Here is a 17,590-nt window from a genome sequence, read left to right on the forward strand (position 1 = left end):
ACAGGTGGAGGGAGTGAGTGAGCACTCTCACAGGTGGAGGGAGGGAGGGAGTGAGCACTCTCACAGGTGGGTGGAGGGAGTGAGCACTCTCACAGGTGGGTGGAGGGAGTGAGCACTCTCACAGGTGGAGGGAGGGAGGGAGTGAGCACTCTCACAGGTGGAGGGAGGGAGGGAGTGAGCACTCTCACAGGTGGGTGGAGGGAGGGAGTGAGCACTCTCACAGGTGGAGGGAGTGAGTGAGCACTCTCACAGGTGGAGGGAGGGAGGGAGTGAGCACTCTCACAGGTGGAGGGAGGGAGGGAGTGAGCACTCTCACAGGTGGGTGGAGGGAGGGAGTGAGCACTCTCACAGGTGGAGGGAGTGAGTGAGCACTCTCACAGGTGGAGGGAGGGAGGGAGTGAGCACTCTCACAGGTGGAGGGAGGGAGGGAGTGAGCACTCTCACAGGTGGAGGGAGGGAGGGAGTGAGCACTCTCACAGGTGGGTGGAGGGAGGGAGTGAGCACTCTCACAGGTGGGTTCTGAAAGGGTTCCATGAATAGTCTCGTTTCTCAAAGTAACGATGAACCTGTGAGTGGGATGCAGACAGGGCCGGATCAGTACCTGCAGGGGCCCCGGGGCACTGAGCGCTCATGGGCCTCCCCAACCCTACCAACATGACCAATGTTCAGAATGTTCAGTCGATCTGACAAATCGCTCACCTGTTTGTCAAAAGCAGCGACATAGATAGTTCAACCAAAGCCTTTTGCCCTTTTAGTAAAAAATGACAAGACAAAGATGCAAGGGATAAGATCCCAAGACCGTGTGTGGCTCAGGAAGACCTAGCAGCACTCAGAACCTCAGAGCAGCCCACTTAATGCCAGCATATGTGCACACGGAGTTTCACGTAGCTACAAACATTTAGAGTTACAAAACTAAATATGTAGTAAAATGGTGTGGTTCCTTTGAGAGCTGCTCGTTGGCGCATGAAGATAACATGGCCCAACTTTAGAGAGAGCGAAACGTCACAGATTACCCAGCATGCCTGAGAAGTACCCGTATGTGCGCTCATAGCGCATGCGCAACTTTGACCGCGCCGCCCAAAAGGCTCGTTCACATTAAGCACGTGCGTACACGTAACAGCACCGCGCGTTCATGACAGCATGGCGCTGGATTGTTATGATGGATTTGATATTAACGAGGCGGCCGCGGCAGTTAGCAGCTAGCAGTTAGCAGCTAGCAGTTAGCAGCTAGCAGTTAGCAGCTAGCGGTTAGCAGCTAGCAGTTAGCAGCTAGCAGTTAGCAGCTAGCAGTTAGCAGCTAGCAGTTAGCAGCTAGCAGTTAGCAGCTAGCGGTTAGCAGCTAGCGGTTAGCAGCTAGCAGTTAGCAGCTAGCAGTTAGCAGCTAGCGGCTAGCTAGTACTTATGCTAAGTTACACATCAATGGTACTTTTATATTACGCTGCCATCAGGATCTCGTGAAATCCAACAGAGCTTCATCCAGCTTGATACTCGTGTGGGTTGTTCATGAACCCACTTGGTCATATATAAAGTGTATATGTTGAAGCCTGTTAGGATCAATTGTGAGTTAAAACGTTATCTACAAAGTAAAGCTGGTGATGGATGACTGGTGGAGTTAAAATAACAATAGCCTATTTCTCTTTGTGATGGAGTAGAAGGATAGTAACTGTAACTGTTCATGTTAAGTACCCCACACGTAACTAAAACGTATAATATTGGAAGGAAATGTGTAAAATGTTTCCATAAATACCAATATCACACACAACACCCCTTTTTGTTAAATACCAACCATGTGCATATATATATATATATATATATATATATATATATGCCGCTAAAACTGTGTAATATACCAGGCTGCTAAATCCTACAGCAAACATGTGCAACATATCCATCATCACAGCTCCGTGGCAGTAAGGCGATATGGTCCGTTGTTATTGTGCATCCATCGGTAAAGAGAAAACGCATGTCGTGCTGAACACGTAACGTGCACGTGCCGGGCGGCGCGGCCCCGTGGGCGAGATGCGCGTTCATAATGCCGAGGGAAATAACTCTCAGAATAACGTTATTAGCACATTTTTACAACTTGAGGAACGAATGTTTTTAATAAGGGCTATACACGTGTTCATACTGGGTGGTTTAGTTTAAATTATCCAACGAGTTGCAGACCGCTCTTTCCCCGTGTAAGTCAATGGGAAAAAGAGTTTCCGGGCCCAGCAACCAAACGGAAGTGTAGTACCGCCGTTTGGCCACCACGAATATTCTCATCAGACTCCGGCGCACTTCCTGGGGCTTGAGTGAGACCTACAGTACAGAGACGGTTTAGAAAATATATGAATTTGACCCTATAGAAAAGCTGTGTTATTTATGGCGAAGAGTGAGTGTCATTTAAAACAATGTATGATGAGTGAGGTTGTGCCCGACATTTTTTTTAAATAAAAATATATATATTTTTTTTCATCTCGTCACTGAGGGCCCTCTTTGCTCAAGGGCCCCTAGGCACTTGCCCAGGTTGCCCATCGGGTTAATCCGGCCTTAATCCGGCCTAACCCTATTTTCCATCTTCTCCACCCTCCTGGACCCCCCCAAAGCCCCTTCCCCCTCCTGGACCCCCCCAAAGCCCCTTCCCCCTCCTGGACCCCCCCAAAGCCCCTTCCCCCTCCTGGACCCCCCCAAAGCCCCTTCCCCCTCCTGGACCCCCCCAAAGCCCCTTCCCCCTCCTGGACCCCCCCAAAGCCCCTTCCCCCTCCTGGACCCCCCCAAAGCCCCTTCCCCCTCCTCCCTCTTGGACCCCCCCAAAGCCCCTCCTCCCTTCTGTCAAGCGACTTTGTTAACCACTTTGAAAAAAAGGTTTACGACATTCGCTCTTCTTTTTCTGACTCACCCCTCCTCACCGCCGGATCACCTGAGCCACCTTCAACCGGCACACTAACCTCCTTTTCCCCTCTCTCTCCAAGTGAGGTTCTTACCCTCATTACCTCTGCCCGCCCTACCACCTGTCCTCTGGACCCTATCCCTTCAAACCTCCTTCAGACTATCGCTCCTGATATTCTACCGTTTCTCACCCATTTCATCAACACTTCTCTAACTTCTGGTCACTTTCCACACACTCTCAAGGAGGCGAGAGTAAACCCTCTCCTGAAGGAACCCACTCTCGACCCGTCTGATGTTATAAACTACAGGCCTGTCTCTCTCTTCCCGTTCCTGTCTTTAGACACCTCTCCTGCTCTCTCCATCAGAACCACCTTCTGGATCCGCACCAGTCTGGTTTCAAGGCAGGTCACTCCACAGAAACTGCCCTCCTTGCTGTCTCTGAGGAACTGCACACTAAGCAGCCTCCCTCTCCTCTGTCCTCATCCTGTTGGACCTGTCTGCTGCATTCGACACACTGAGACCATCAGATCCTCCTTCAGGCTCTGCACTTTCCCTCCTCACCTCATTCCTCAAAGACCACACCTACAGGGTCACTTGGAGAGGGTCTGAGTCCGACCGTTTTTAATTAACTACAGGGGTCCCTCAGGGCTCTGTTCTCGGTCCCCTCCTCTTCTCCTTGTACACAAACTCGCTCGGATCAGTCATTAGCCCGCATGGTTTTTCATACCACTGCTACGCTGACGACACCCAATGAGTCCTGCCCTTCCCCCGCTCAGAGACCCAGGTCGTCGCTCGCATCTCTGCTTGTCTAGCTGACATCTCTCAGTGGATGTCCGCTCATCACCTCAAGCTCAACCTTGACAAAACTGAAGTGCTTTTCCTTCCGGGAAAAGATTGTCCCTCTCTTGACCTGACGATCAACATCGGCCCCTCTGTTGTTTCCCCGACTCAGACTGCAAGGACTCTGGGTGGGACCCTAGATAACAACCTGTCCTTCACTGCAAACATCGCTGCTCCAACCCGCTGCTGCAGATACACGCTCTCCAGCATCAGGAGGACGCGTCCCCAGCTGACCCAGAGAGCCACGCAGGTTCTGGTCCAGGCTCTCGTCAGCTCACTAGACTCCTGCAGCTCTCTCCTGCTGGTCTGCCTGCATGTGCCATCCGACCTCTGCAGCTCACCCAGAATGCAGCGGCTCGTCTGGTCTTCAACCTTCCAACATTTTCCCACACCACCCGCTCCTCCGCTCCCTCCACTGGCTTCCGGTAACTGCTAGAATCCACTTCCAGACCCTGGTGCTTGCGTACCATGCTGCGAATGGATCTGGCCCTTCCTACATCCAGGACATGGTTAAACCGTACACCCCAGCACGTGCTCTACGTTCTGCATCAGCCAAACGGCTCGCTGCACCCTCGCTGCGAGGGGGACCCGAGTTCCCATCAGCAGAAACACTTGGGTTTGCTGTCCTGGCTCCAAGATGGTGGAATGAGCTCCCCATTGAAATCAGGACAGCAGAAAGCTCACACACCTTCCGGCGCAGACTGAAAACTCATCTCTTTCGACTCCACTTCGAGGATAGAATGACTAACAAAGAACTGCTAACAGAGCACTTATATACTAATAAAGGACTGGCTCCTCTAAAGCCAGCTGAGCAGCACTTGAAACGATTGGCTCTTTGAAACCTGATGTTCTTTATGATTCTGTTTTCCTCAAGGTTGTGTCTTCCTGGTCGAATGTACTTATTGTAAGTCGCTTTGGATAAAAGCGTCAGCTAAATGCAATGTAATGTAATGGATGCAGAAGAGTCAGAATCAATAGAGATGTTTTTATTTATTTATTTATTATATGGGATGGAGTGAAAGCTGTAGGAACCCAAAGAACAGAAGAAGTACCCCGTTTCCAGATTGGTGCAGAACAAGTGACCTTTGAGAGGTTTAGCAAAATAAAGCCTTCTGGGGTCATTCGACCCATCTCTGGAACCCCTTGCTCGATCTCTTTCTCACCGTGAGAGCCAATGGAATCGAGGGGAGGTTCCTAAAATCCACCTACATGTTACCCATTGGTTGAATGAGTGATGCGTAACCAGAATGCCCAAACCGGAAGCGGTCATCCACTCTTAGCAGCGAATATGAAATCTCCGTTTTGGACCAATGGAATGATGGATCATCAGTGATCATTTCAAAGTGACCGACGCGTTGGACTAACCCTCAGCCGCGCCGTGGTCGTTTTAACGCCGTTGAACACGACTTCTGATCAGACCGCAACGTAAGACTTACTTTTCGCTTTTGCTCCGTAAAGCTACGTTGTGGGTTTGCTTCCCCTGCCGCGAGTTCTGATCGCTCAGTGGTGATACTTCTATCTCTGGAATCTGTGGAACCTCAGCTTGTTGGCTGACATCTTGTTTGCGCTGATCCGATAAGTACTACAGTATTTATACCTGGAGTTCTGTGCTTAGTGCGTCAGCATGTTTTCGCTCAGGGCTCATTCAGACGCTTCTTGTGAGACTTGTTTTCTTTCGGTAAAAATAGTTCGTATCGTCAGTTAGCCGAGTTTCTTCCCGTTAGGTGGGTATGACACATCAATAGTTTATTAAATGTTAAGAAGCCCTGAGACACAGCTTCGGGGAAAAAAAAGACTACGTTTGAATAATTTAAAATAAAACATGAAGCTCAGAAACAGACCATTTACCCTCTGGAAGGAGAACAGGAAGCAGCGTCAGTGACAGGACTTTTATTTTGAAGGTCAGAGTTGATATATTCAGATCCCTTTAAAACACAGCTACACACAGAGCCTCTAATGCCAGCCAATGAGAGGAGGGGTACACAGAGGGAGCCAATGAGAGAGCGGGGTTGAATGCTGGGAGCCAATGAGAAACAGGAATGTAAGGTGGCAGCCAATAAGAGACTGACTGGAGGATACACAGAGGCAGCCAATGGGAGAGCAGGGTTGAACGCTGGCAGCCAATGGGAGAGCAGGGCTCAGTTGAAGTTCTTCTTCAGGAAGTTGATAAGCCCGTTGGTGGAGGAGTCGTGCGTCGTCACGGCGACGGCGTCCTGCAGCTCCGGCTCGATCTGCTTCGCCAGCTGCTTCCCGAGCTCCACGCTGAACACAACGAGAGAAACAACGTCAACACAAATATCACCTTTTCCACGTCATCATCACATCTTCAGCAGCATTTAGACGACGTTCAGCAACTCCAGGAAACATGCGCCGTTTCTACCCAAAAGAAGAGGACCAAGAAATTCCATCAAAAACGTAAGTTGACCTAAAAGAAAGAAATATTGACCAAAACGTGTTTCTCTTCGTCTCATTCTGAGCAGTCAGTTTGGTTTCAGAGCATGGATTTAGAGATGGCGCTTTGTCTCCTCCTCACTTAGAGAACATTAGCTGGCCGTATTCTTTGTTTAAAAGTCATAAACTGTTTAGTTAGCGTTCACCCCGACCCCTCGGTTATTGCTGGCGGTGTCCCCAGGTCCTCTGAGTGGGACGTGACCCCCGACCCCTCGGTTATTGCTGGCGGTGTCCCCAGGTCCTCTGAGTGGGACGTGACCCCCGACCCCTCGGTTATTGCTGGCGGTGTCCCCAGGTCCTCTGAGTGGGACGTGACCCCCAGTTCAGCTGAACTCCGTTGACATAAAGCCCGGTATATCTCCACAGGGAGAGAGGTGCATGTGTTTTATATACATTATGTTAATCTGAGTCTCACCCCCACTGGTCGTAGCTGTTGATGTCCCAGATCACGCCCTGCACGAAGATCTTGTGCTCGTACATCGCTGGACAAAAGAGATCACAGCAGATTATAAAGTGCATGCATTCAAACGCTCACGAGTCATTACTAATGACCGATCTGCTCTTCAGAGGATCTGTAGGTTCAGATGAAGAATACTTCAGGTAGGGGTTCTGCTCAACATGACGACATGCATTATTGTTGTTATGACGATTCGTCCTCACCGATCAGCGCTCCCAGGATGAACGGGCTCAGCTTCTTGAAGACGATGGAGTTGCTCGGCTTGTTCCCCTCGAAAACCTTCAGAACAAAAAGAGAACATCTGAACGACCCTTCAGAACATCTGAACGACCCTTCAGAACATCTGAACGACCCTTCAGAACGACCCTTCAGAACGACCCTTCAGAACATCTGCACGACCCTTCAGAACGACCCTTCAGAACGACCCTTCAGAACGACCCTTCAGAACGACCCTTCAGAACGACCCTTCAGAACATCTGAACGACCCTTCAGAACGACCCTTCAGAACGACCCTTCAGAACATCTGAACGACCCTTCAGAACATCTGAACGACCCTTCAGAACATCTGCACGACCCTTCAGAACATCTGCACGACCCTTCAGAACATCTGCACGACCCTTCAGAACATCTGCACGACCCTTCAGAACATCTGCACGACCCTTCAGAACATCTGCACGACCCTTCAGAACATCTGAACGACCCTTCAGAACATCTGAATGACCCTTCAGAACATCTGAATGACCCTTCAGAAACTCATGGGGCTCCATAACCAAGAAGAAGGGATCTCTAAACAGTAACTAACTGTACACACAACCGACTGTACACACAACCGACTGTACACACAACCGACTGTACACACAACCGACTGTACACACAACCGACTGAAATGAAAAACACGATATTGCTATAGCTCCTATGAAGATGCTAAAAAACTGGTAAAACCAACAGTCCAGCCCTGAAGACATCTACATGTCAGTTTTGAGATTTCGTTGAATGCCGTTGCCGTAGCGACAGATCCTTCACCATGAAACACGACGTTGTGACAATGCTCCAAACGGCCCAAAACTTCACATGTTTGATAACGATAGAGACTTCAAGACATCGAGGCCCATCATGGGGTTTCATCATAAGCTGTGAGCGCCGAACGCCCGCTGCCCACATTCATATTATATATACATGTGGTTTCTCTAAACGATGACGACCCCGTCTCTGATATTGATTATATATATATATATATGAGATATGTAATGACCTTGTGAGGCAGCAGCTTGCTCAGAGCCTCTCCTTTAACTCCCGCCTCCTGAAGCTCCTTCTGCGCCTCCTCCGTCGTCTTCCCCTTCATCAGAGCCTCCGTCTGAGCCAGGAAGTTAGCTGCTAGGATCTACAGACAGGAAATACAAACACACAGGAAGTTAGAGACAGGAAGTATAGACAGACACACAGGAAGCTAGAGACAGGATCTACAGACAAGAGCCTCATCCCAATACCCCTCCTCGACTCCTCCGGGACTTGACCCGGAAATCGATCAAGACACGCCATGTTGAAGGACGTCCCAATAGCTGAAATGCACACGGAGGAGTCGAGGAGGGAGGAGACACGAGAGCAGACTACGCGGAAGTGTTTTCACTACTCGTATCAAAGCCCCGCCCCCACCTTCACAGCTGGTCCATTTCAACAGAGGAACAGCGTCTCAGCGTCTCAGCGTCTCAGCTCCGTGGGAATTATCATGTGAATTAATTTCTTCAGGTTATACTAACAACTTAAGTCGTGTTTAATGATCTTTAACGTCACTAAAACATAGCTATTAAGAAAGCTATTTCATAAATGGCTAGATCTTGATAAATAACTATTATTTTATAGTTCTGCGTTTAGATATTCAGCAGTTACATTATTTAAACTGTCCTGAATGGGTTTGTGGTGAATGTGGGGCTCTACAGGACACACGTGTTCAGAGTAAGGCTTCACATTACTATCATTATATCTTTATTTAAATGTAGCTACATTTCACACCACAACGGAACACCAAAGCAGGACCAACCATCACACATTGAGTTCCTTGACTAACAAGAGAAAGATTTATTCATTTAAATAAATATTGAACCACAAATGGGCCGGTTCTAAAGGTTCTTCAGTCCAGCCCGATGAGGGGATACAGCTGTGCGCATGCTTCATTAACAGACGTCGTTTTAGAGTGACGTTTGAGTGAACTTTTTCAAGCATGCTACGTCATCGTAGCTTCTGAAGCAAGACGCTAGGAAGACATGTGCTACCAAGCAAGCGTCCTCCACATTGAGAAACACCCAGGATCTACACACAGGGTGTTTCTCAATGTAGAGGACGCTTCCTTGGAAGCACATGTCTTCTGACTCAGGTCCTTCAGAAGAGGCAAGAATCCTTCCTAGCCTCGGAAAACAAAGAATGGTGGAACAGGCTAACAGGTGTGCGTCATATGCGAGGCCCCGCCTTAAATGGAGCGCCGGCCTCGGTAGAATGCCAAGCATGCTGGACATTGGAACAGGCCTTCGGCGGCACTCGATGACGTAGCATGCTTGAAATAGTGGCTCTGGAGCAGCCTTCCTCGACATTGAGAAACACCCTCTGTAATGTCAATAGCGCTTATAGAATTTGAGTGACATGCAGAGGGGGCGTCACCTTGTGGTGCAGGTTGTCTCTGATTGGATGCTGAGACTGAGCAGGCATGAGGAAGTCAGCGGGAATCAGACGAGTTCCTGCAGGAGAGAGAGGAGTTACTAGTGTGTGTGTGTGTGTGTGTGTGTGTGTGTGTGTGTGAGTGTGAGGTTGGTGTGTGTATGAGTGTGTGGTTGGTGTGAGTGTATGAGTGTGTGTGGTTGGTGTGAGTGTGGGTGTATGAGTGTGTGGTTGGTGTGAGTGTGGGTGTATGAGTGTGTGGTTGGTGAGTGTGGGTGTATGAGTGTGTGTGTGGTGGGTGTGTGTGGTGGGTGTATGAGTGTGTGGTGGGTGTATGAGTGTGTGGTGGGTGTATGAGTGTGTGGTGGGTGTATGAGTGTGTGTGGTGGGCGTATGAGTGCGGTCGGGGCGTATGAGTGCGGTCGGGGCGTATGAGTGCGGTCGGTGCGTATGAGTGCGGTCGGTGCGTCAGTGTGCGGTCGGTGCGTCAGTGTGCGGTCGGTGCGTCAGTGTGCGGTCGGTGCGGCAGTGTGCGGTCGGTGCGGCAGTGTGCGGTCGGTGCGGCAGTGTGCGGTCGGTGCGGCAGTGTGCGGTCGGTGCGGCAGTGTGCGGTCGGTGCGGCAGTGTGCGGTCGGTGCGGCAGTGTGCGGTCGGTGCGGCAGTGTGCGGTCGGTGCGGCAGTGTGCGGTCGGTGCGGCAGTGTGCGGTCGGTGCGGCAGTGTGCGGTCGGTGCGGCAGTGTGCGGTCGGTGCGGCAGTGTGCGGTCGGTGCGGCAGTGTGCGGTCGGTGCGGCAGTGTGCGGTCGGTGCGGCAGTGTGCGGTCGGTGCGGCAGTGTGCGGTCGGTGCGGCAGTGTGCGGTCGGTGCGGCAGTGTGCGGTCGGTGCGGCAGTGTGCGGTCGGTGCGGCAGTGTGCGGTCGGTGCGGCAGTGTGCGGTCGGTGCGGCAGTGTGTACCTTGGTGAATCAGCTGGTAGAAGGCGTGCTGTCCGTTGGTCCCCGGCTCTCCCCACACGATGGGCCCGGTGTGGTAGTCGACACGGACGCCATCTTTGGTGATGTACTTCCCATTAGACTCCATGTCACCCTACACACACACACACGTTAGACTCTGTGTAGCGGGTGTGTAGCGGGTGTGTAGCCGGTGTGTAGCCGGTGTGTAGCCGGTGTGTAGCCGGTGTGTAGCCGGTGTGTAGCCGGTGTGTAGCCGGTGTGTAGCCGGTGTGTAGCCGGTGTGTAGCCGGTGTGTAGCCGGTGTGTACCTGCTGGAAGTAGGCAGCGAAGCGGTGCATGTACTGGTCGTACGGCAGCATGGCGTGCGTCTCTGCCTTGAAGAAGTTGACGTACCAGACCCCGAGCAGAGCGAGCAGCACCGGGACGTTCTGCTGCAGCGGGGCGGACTGGAAGTGCTGGTCCTACACACACACACACACACACTTCTGTATCATATATTTTTGTCATTTTGATAAAATGAATAAAATGTCTCATAAAATTATTGTTTAACAGAAACATCTAAATATTAACAACGTCATTAATAAATATGTGTTTCCCTACCATCCAGTGAGCTCCGGAGAGGAGCTGCTCAAAGTTCTCAAACCCTGAAACACACAACAATAATAATACTATTAATCATAACAACAACAACAATAAGGGCGTACTAAATAAAGAAACGTACCGATGTGCAGAGCGATGGAGAGACCGATGGCCGACCACAGAGAGTAACGACCTCCCACCCACTGAGGAGACACCAGCGTCAATTAACCAATCAGAGAGCAGCATGACATCACACCAGCGTCAATTAACCAATCAGAGAGCAGCATGACATCACACCAGCGTCAATTAACCAATCAGAGCGTCTCTGTGTCTCTAAACATGTTACGCTCTTATTCTGGAACCAGACTCACGTCCCAGAACTCGAACATGTTGGCGGTGTCGATCCCGAAGTCCTTCACCTTGACCTGAAGATGAGAGAGGAATACTGATGAGACCCTGAAGGCATCAGAGGAACCCCGGTGAGACCCTGACGGCATCAGAGGAACCCCGGTGAGACCCTGAAGGCATCAGAGGAACCCCGGTGAGACCCTGAAGGCATCAGAGGAACCCCGGTGAGACCCTGAAGGCATCAGAGGAACCCCGGTGAGACCCTGAAGGCATCAGAGGAACCCCTATGAGACCCTGAAGGCATCAGAGGAACCCCGATGAGACCCTGAAGGCATCAGAGGAACCCCGATGAGACCCTGAAGGCATCAGAGGAACGCATCAGAGGAACCCCGATGAGACCCTGAAGGCATCAGAGGAACCCCGAAGAGACCCTGAAGGCATCAGAGGAACCCCGAAGAGACCCTGAAGGCATCAGAGGAACCCCGAAGAGACCCTGAAGGCATCAGAGGAACCCCGAAGAGACCCTGAAGGCATCAGAGGAACCCCGATGAGACCCTGAAGGCATCAGAGGAACCCCGATGAGACCCTGAAGGCATCAGAGGAACCCCGATGAGACCCTGAAGGCATCAGAGGAACCCCGATGAGACCCTGAAGGCATCAGAGGAACCCCGATGAGACCCTGAAGGCATCAGAGGAACCCTGATGAGAACCCTTATCTTATCTAAAGGAAATTCCCCGGGACATGGCAAACCTTATATGAACATGTTTTATGTAATAATCATTTACATGATGACATCTTATGAATGCTAAAGCAGTTTGGATGACATGGTGAAGATAACTCTACTACAGTATAAACACATTAATGCTAGCACAGCAGCTAACGTGCTACACGGTGACTCACGGCGTTGGTGGACAGAGCCACGAAGTGTTTGGCCACTGCAGATTTCTGAAGAGGAAACAAGAGGAACATGAGAACATATCCTGAGAGAACGTCGTCCAATCAGCTGCCAGAGAATCAAATGCACTCACATCATTCGCTGTCTTCAGGAACCAATCCCTGGCCGACTCTGCGTTAGTGATCGTCTCCTGAGTGGTGAACGTCTGCAGGGAAAAACACACGTTTAGTATCATTGTGTGTGTGTGTGTGTGTGTGTGTGTGTGTCTCAGTGTGTGTGTCTGTGTGTGTGTCTCAGTGTGTGTGTCTGTGTGTACCTTGGAGGCGATGATGAACAGTGTTGTCTCAGCGTTCAGTTCTTTGAGGGTCTTCACCATGTGAGTCCCGTCGATGTTAGAGACGAACCAGACTTTGGGACCCCCCTCTGAGTAGGGCTTCAGAGCCTCTGTCACCATGAGAGGGCCCTGAACGCACCACAACACACAGGCATTACATCACAGGGCCCTGAACGCACCACAACACACAGGCATCACATCACAGGGCCCTGAACGCACCACAACACACATCACATCACAGGGCCCTGAACGCACCACAACACACAGGCATCACATCACAGGGCCCTGAACGCACCACAACACACATCACATCACAGGGCCCTGAACGCACCACAACACACAGGCATCACATCACAGGGCCCTGAACGCACCACAACACACAGGCATCACATCACAGGGCCCTGAACGCACCACAACACACAGGCATCGCATCACATCACAGGGCCCTGAACGCACCACAACACACAGGCATCACAGGGCCCTGAACGCACCACAACACAGGCATTACATCACAGGGCCCTGAACGCACCACAACACACAGGCGTTCCATCACAGGGCCCTGAACGCACCACAACACACAGGCATCACATCACAGGGCCCTGAACGCACCACAACACACAGGCATCACAGGGCCCTGAACGCACCACAACACACAGGCATCACATCACAGGGCCCTGAACGCACCACAACACAGGCATTACATCACAGGGCCCTGAACGCACCACAACACACAGGCGTTACATCACAGGGCCCTGAACGCACCACAACACACAGGCATCACATCACAGGGCCCTGAACGCACCACAACACACAGGCATCACATCACAGGGCCCTGAACGCACCACAACAGGCACTTTTAACACCTCACTAGTGAGACCTCAGAGCGGTGTCGTTTACTCGAGTCTTAAATCTCGGAGCTTCCCTGAACACAACACACTTCCCCCTCGGGTAAAGCTTCTGGTTCTAAATCCTCTCACCAGGTCCGAGCCTCCGATCCCGATGTTCACCACGTCCGTGATGCTCTTCCCGCTGAAGCCTTTCCACTCGCCGCTACGAACTCTCTGCGAACGAAAAACACAGAGGTCACGACCTTTACGACTTCCACTGAAAACGACATGAAACTCGTACGACTAAAGATACGCAATAATGAAAGACGTCGTACGTGACAGAAGGCCTTCATCTTGTCCAGCACGCGGTTGACCTCCGGCATCACGTCCTGACCGTCAACATGGATCGGCGAGTTGGAGCGATTACGAAGGGCGACGTGGAGAACAGCACGACCCTACACACACACACACACACACGTTAAAATCATAAAACATCAAAGGCATCTCACATGGAACGTCCACTGCACGCGTGACTGAGTTAAGGAGTCCAACATCGCTTTATGTGTCGCCGGCTGAACGTCTGAAGGAGCGGTCCAGCTATCGTAGCGATGCAGGTGTTCGCCGTCATTGGTCCCGAGCGGTCTGGGGTCGGGTGGGAGGGTTTGTCCTTAGTTCTGTCGTGTGTGTGAGTGTGAGTGTGAGTGTGAGTGTGAGTGTGTGTGTGTGTGTGCTGAACCGTTGTGTTTTAATGTTAGATACACATCGGGTGTTTTGTATCATTTTGGTCCCTGGAGGCCACCGTAGTTCAGGGACATTTACAGAATAAGTGTTTAAAATCAGTCTTCATGGTGTGTTCAGGGACAATAGGAGGTTTAAACACGTTCTCAGTATTCGTGGTGTGTTCAGGGACAATAGGAGGTTTTAAACAGGTTCTCAGTCTTCATGGTGTGTTCAGGGACAATAGGAGGTTTTAAAAACGGTCTCAGTCTTCATGGTGTGTTCAGGGACAATAGGAGGTTTTAAACACGTTCTCAGTCTTCGTGGTGTGTTCAGGGGCAATAGGAGGTTTTAAACACGTTCTCAGTCTTCGTGGTGTGTTCAGGGACCCTCTGTACCTCAGTGAAGTTGATTTTCTCTCCAGAGAACATCTTCTCTCTGGCCTCCTCCACGCCGCGGGACTTTGCCTGCGAACACATCAACACAGTGCTATATGTTTAGCATTAGAGTCACACAGGGAGGAGGACGTGTCCACATGCAGTCTCTCAATGCAGTGTGGACATTAGAGTCACACAGGGAGGAGGACGTGCCCACATGCAGTCTCTCAATGCAGTGTGGACATTAAAGTCACACAGGGAGGAGGACGTGTCCACATGCAGTCTCTCAATGCAGTGTGGACATTAGAGTCACACAGGGAGGAGGACGTGTCCACATGCAGTCTCTCAATGCAGTGTGGACATTAGAGTCACACAGGGAGGAGGACGTGTCCACATGCAGTCTCTCAATGCAGTGTGGACATTAGAGTCACACAGGGAGGAGGACGTGTCCACATGCAGTCTCTCAATGCAGTGTGGACATTAGAGTCACACAGGGAGGAGGACGTGCCCACATGCAGTCTCTCAATGCAGTGTGGACATTAGAGTCACAAAGGGAGGAGGACGTGTCCACATGCAGTCTCTCAATGCAGTGTGGACATTAGAGTCACACAGGGAGGAGGACGTGTCCACATGCAGTCTCTCAATGCAGTGTGGACATTAGAGTCACACAGGGAGGAGGACGTGCCCACATGCAGTCTCTCAATGCAGTGTGGACATTAAAGTCACACAGGGAGGAGGACGTGTCCACATGCAGTCTCTCAATGCAGTGTGGACATTAGAGTCACACAGGGAGGAGGACGTGTCCACACAGGGCTGGCCCTCGGCATAGGCAGTATAGGCGAATGCTAAGGGCGCATCAACCCATAGGGGGCCCCGGAAAAAAAAAAAAAAAAAAGTTAGAAAAAAAATATATATATTTTTATAAATTTCATAACACAATTTCCCGATTTTGGATCAACAAAGTACATCTTATTATCTTATACTATCAGAACTACGTATATATTGCGTACAGCGCCCATAAACTATGGCACACCCCCCCCCCCAAATCAAGTTGAACTGCCCCAGTCCCAGTAAGGGAGGTTTATGTGAAATTGTTCTTTTTTTGAAATAATGGTTTTAGTGTGCAGTTATAGGTTTTAATTTTGTATTAACATTGAAATTTACTGTGTGAGCGGCCGCGGGGGGGGGGGGGGGGGGGAGCTTTAGAGAGCTCTCTCCTGAAAGACTGAGCGGCTCTGATAACCTCAGCTCAGTGAGGTAAAGGCACACCTCTATATGACCATTATAAAAATAAGAGACCAGGTGAAAAACAGGTATAAAATACTGACAGTACAAAAAAGCTGTTATTAATAAACTAGAATCCAGTTTGAAAGGGAAGTGATTTGTAAAATATCCATAAAGAAAAAGAAAATCTGCTTCCAGTTCTGTTTCATCTGGTGCTGAGAGATGTTTCCATATCTCCTAATGTTGCTCTCAAAGTGCACCAGATCGATGCTTTTAACTTCAATATTAAAAAAAAAAAAGTCTTCCCAGGGGTGCATGCCCCCGGACCCCCCTAGAGGAGGTGAGGTCCCCCCCCCACTTAAATCATGTTCAAATGGATAGGAAACTAAATACAGTTGCACACATCTTGTGTCAATATCTTTGTGTTGGTGGTCATGCCACAACCGTGCATGCGCGAATCATAGTGAGTGTCTGCATTTTGGTGGGGGGGGCGCCAGCTAAAATCTTGCCTAGGGCGGCAAATTGGTCAGGGCCGGCCCTGTGCCCACATGCAGTCTCTCAATGCAGTGTGGACAGCTTCCCGTGTCCTGCTGCTCAAGGGCTCGGGGTAACGTGAAGTGACTGATGAAGATACATCGAGTTAGATATGTTTATAAATATAAGAAATAAAGTAAAAAAGAATAAAACAACAAATATTTATAAGAACATAGGAAGTGTGTGTGTGTGTGTGTGTGTGTTACCAGGGCGATCAGCATGTCCATCACTTCCTGGTTGATGAGGTTCTTGGAGTAGTCGAGCAGGATCTCTCCGTCATCCGTCTGCAGCGTCGTGCTGAAACAACAATAATCTCAATAACAATAACAACAATTTTAAAGTTAAAATAAGAGTTTTATTAAAAGATCATCAGAGCAGCGTCTGTCCGCGGTGCGTTCAGGGACATCTACGGACCAACGCGTTTGACATGTGTTGAGGGTCGGTCGTTATTGTTCATAGTTTAGTGTGACTAAAGGGTAGTGCCAGCTAACAGAGAGTGTGTGTGTGTGTGTGTGCGTGTGCGTGTGCGTGTGCGTTTTGTTTCCTCATATCCGATTCCTCTGAACAGGTGATGTTGTGAGACTGAGCTGTTTCCTGAATGTCTCCTCGCTGTCTCTGTTATATCTGTGGATCCTGAGACACTATATAAATAAATATAAATATAATCACCACGGATAATAAATATGTAATATTGGGCACTACAGCATCCACTACTCAGAGCTGGAAGTACTTTAGTCAGTAGTACTACCACCAGACTATGTAAACCAGAGCATAGTACTACTACTTGAATATTTAAACCAGAGTATCTGTACTTCTTCTTGAGTACAGGATGTGTACTTGTCACTCCATGGTCATCATTACTGCATCTTTCACAGCGGGGAAAGGAGGGCGTTTCCCCGCGGAGCGCCGCTGACACCCGGCCTAAAACATCCATCATCGGACACGTCCTGCCCTCCCACAGCGCCCCCTGAGCGGACAGAGTGATGCTAACACCCCGGCGGTTATCATGGAGCTTCATTAGCAGCGGGTCCAGGATCAGCTAGCTTGTCGTTAGCCTGGATTAACAGTGTCGTTAAACTGATATTAACATTTATAAACCGTGTATTCTGCAACATGTCAGTAAGCCTGATTCAACACCTTTATTTAGAATAATTAATTAGTTTCCGGTCTATTTAAAACAACCTCCTCGCGACAGTCTGTCCGATAAAAGGCGCAGTGACGTTAGCATGCAGGCTAACATTAGCTCGGTGGTTTCACACACAAGAGACTATAATAACCTTCACACACACACAGAGAGAGAGAGACACACACAGAGAGAGACACACACAGAGACAGAGACACACAGAGACAGACACACAGAGAGAGAGACACACACACAGAGAGACACACACACACACACACGTAATGACAATAATTAAATCACTTTATTATTACATATATTTCTCCATCACATTATTTTAAATAAAACATCTCTCACTTCCGTTATTATATGGATATGTATTGCCTCATTATTACACACTGTCCTGCATGTCTCT

General features: G+C 49.9%; 1 protein-coding gene across 1 annotated transcript; it reads right to left on the bottom strand.

Moving 5' to 3' along the window:
* Positions 1 to 5,586: 5,586 nt before the first annotated feature.
* Positions 5,587 to 16,390, bottom strand: LOC117444905 (glucose-6-phosphate isomerase-like). Its single transcript, XM_034080293.2, has 17 exons — positions 16,262 to 16,390; positions 14,319 to 14,387; positions 13,539 to 13,658; positions 13,354 to 13,437; positions 12,359 to 12,505; positions 12,176 to 12,247; positions 12,048 to 12,092; positions 11,170 to 11,223; positions 10,941 to 11,001; positions 10,820 to 10,863; positions 10,528 to 10,680; positions 10,223 to 10,352; positions 9,272 to 9,348; positions 7,872 to 8,000; positions 6,823 to 6,898; positions 6,578 to 6,644; positions 5,587 to 5,973 (listed from the first exon to the last, which is right to left on the bottom strand). The coding sequence occupies exons 1-17, from the start codon at positions 16,280 to 16,282 to the stop codon at positions 5,850 to 5,852; spliced, it is 1,473 nt and encodes a 490-aa protein (XP_033936184.1). The 5' UTR covers positions 16,283 to 16,390; the 3' UTR covers positions 5,587 to 5,849.
* Between the last annotated feature and the right edge of the window lie 1,200 nt (positions 16,391 to 17,590).

Source organism: Pseudochaenichthys georgianus, unplaced genomic scaffold, assembly GCF_902827115.2.
Source record: "Pseudochaenichthys georgianus unplaced genomic scaffold, fPseGeo1.2 scaffold_992_arrow_ctg1, whole genome shotgun sequence".
Taxonomy (NCBI): domain Eukaryota; kingdom Metazoa; phylum Chordata; class Actinopteri; order Perciformes; family Channichthyidae; genus Pseudochaenichthys; species Pseudochaenichthys georgianus.

Excerpts from the sequence above, each read along its gene's own strand:
- LOC117444905 (XM_034080293.2), bottom strand. The coding sequence starts at position 16,282 with ATGGACATGCTGATCGCCCTG. Across the intron at positions 13,659-14,318 it reads AGAAAATCAACTTCACTGAG|GGTCGTGCTGTTCTCCACGT; the intron begins GTACAGAGGGTC and ends GTGTGTGTGTAG. Across the intron at positions 12,248-12,358 it reads TGTTCATCATCGCCTCCAAG|ACGTTCACCACTCAGGAGAC; the intron begins GTACACACAGAC and ends TTTTCCCTGCAG.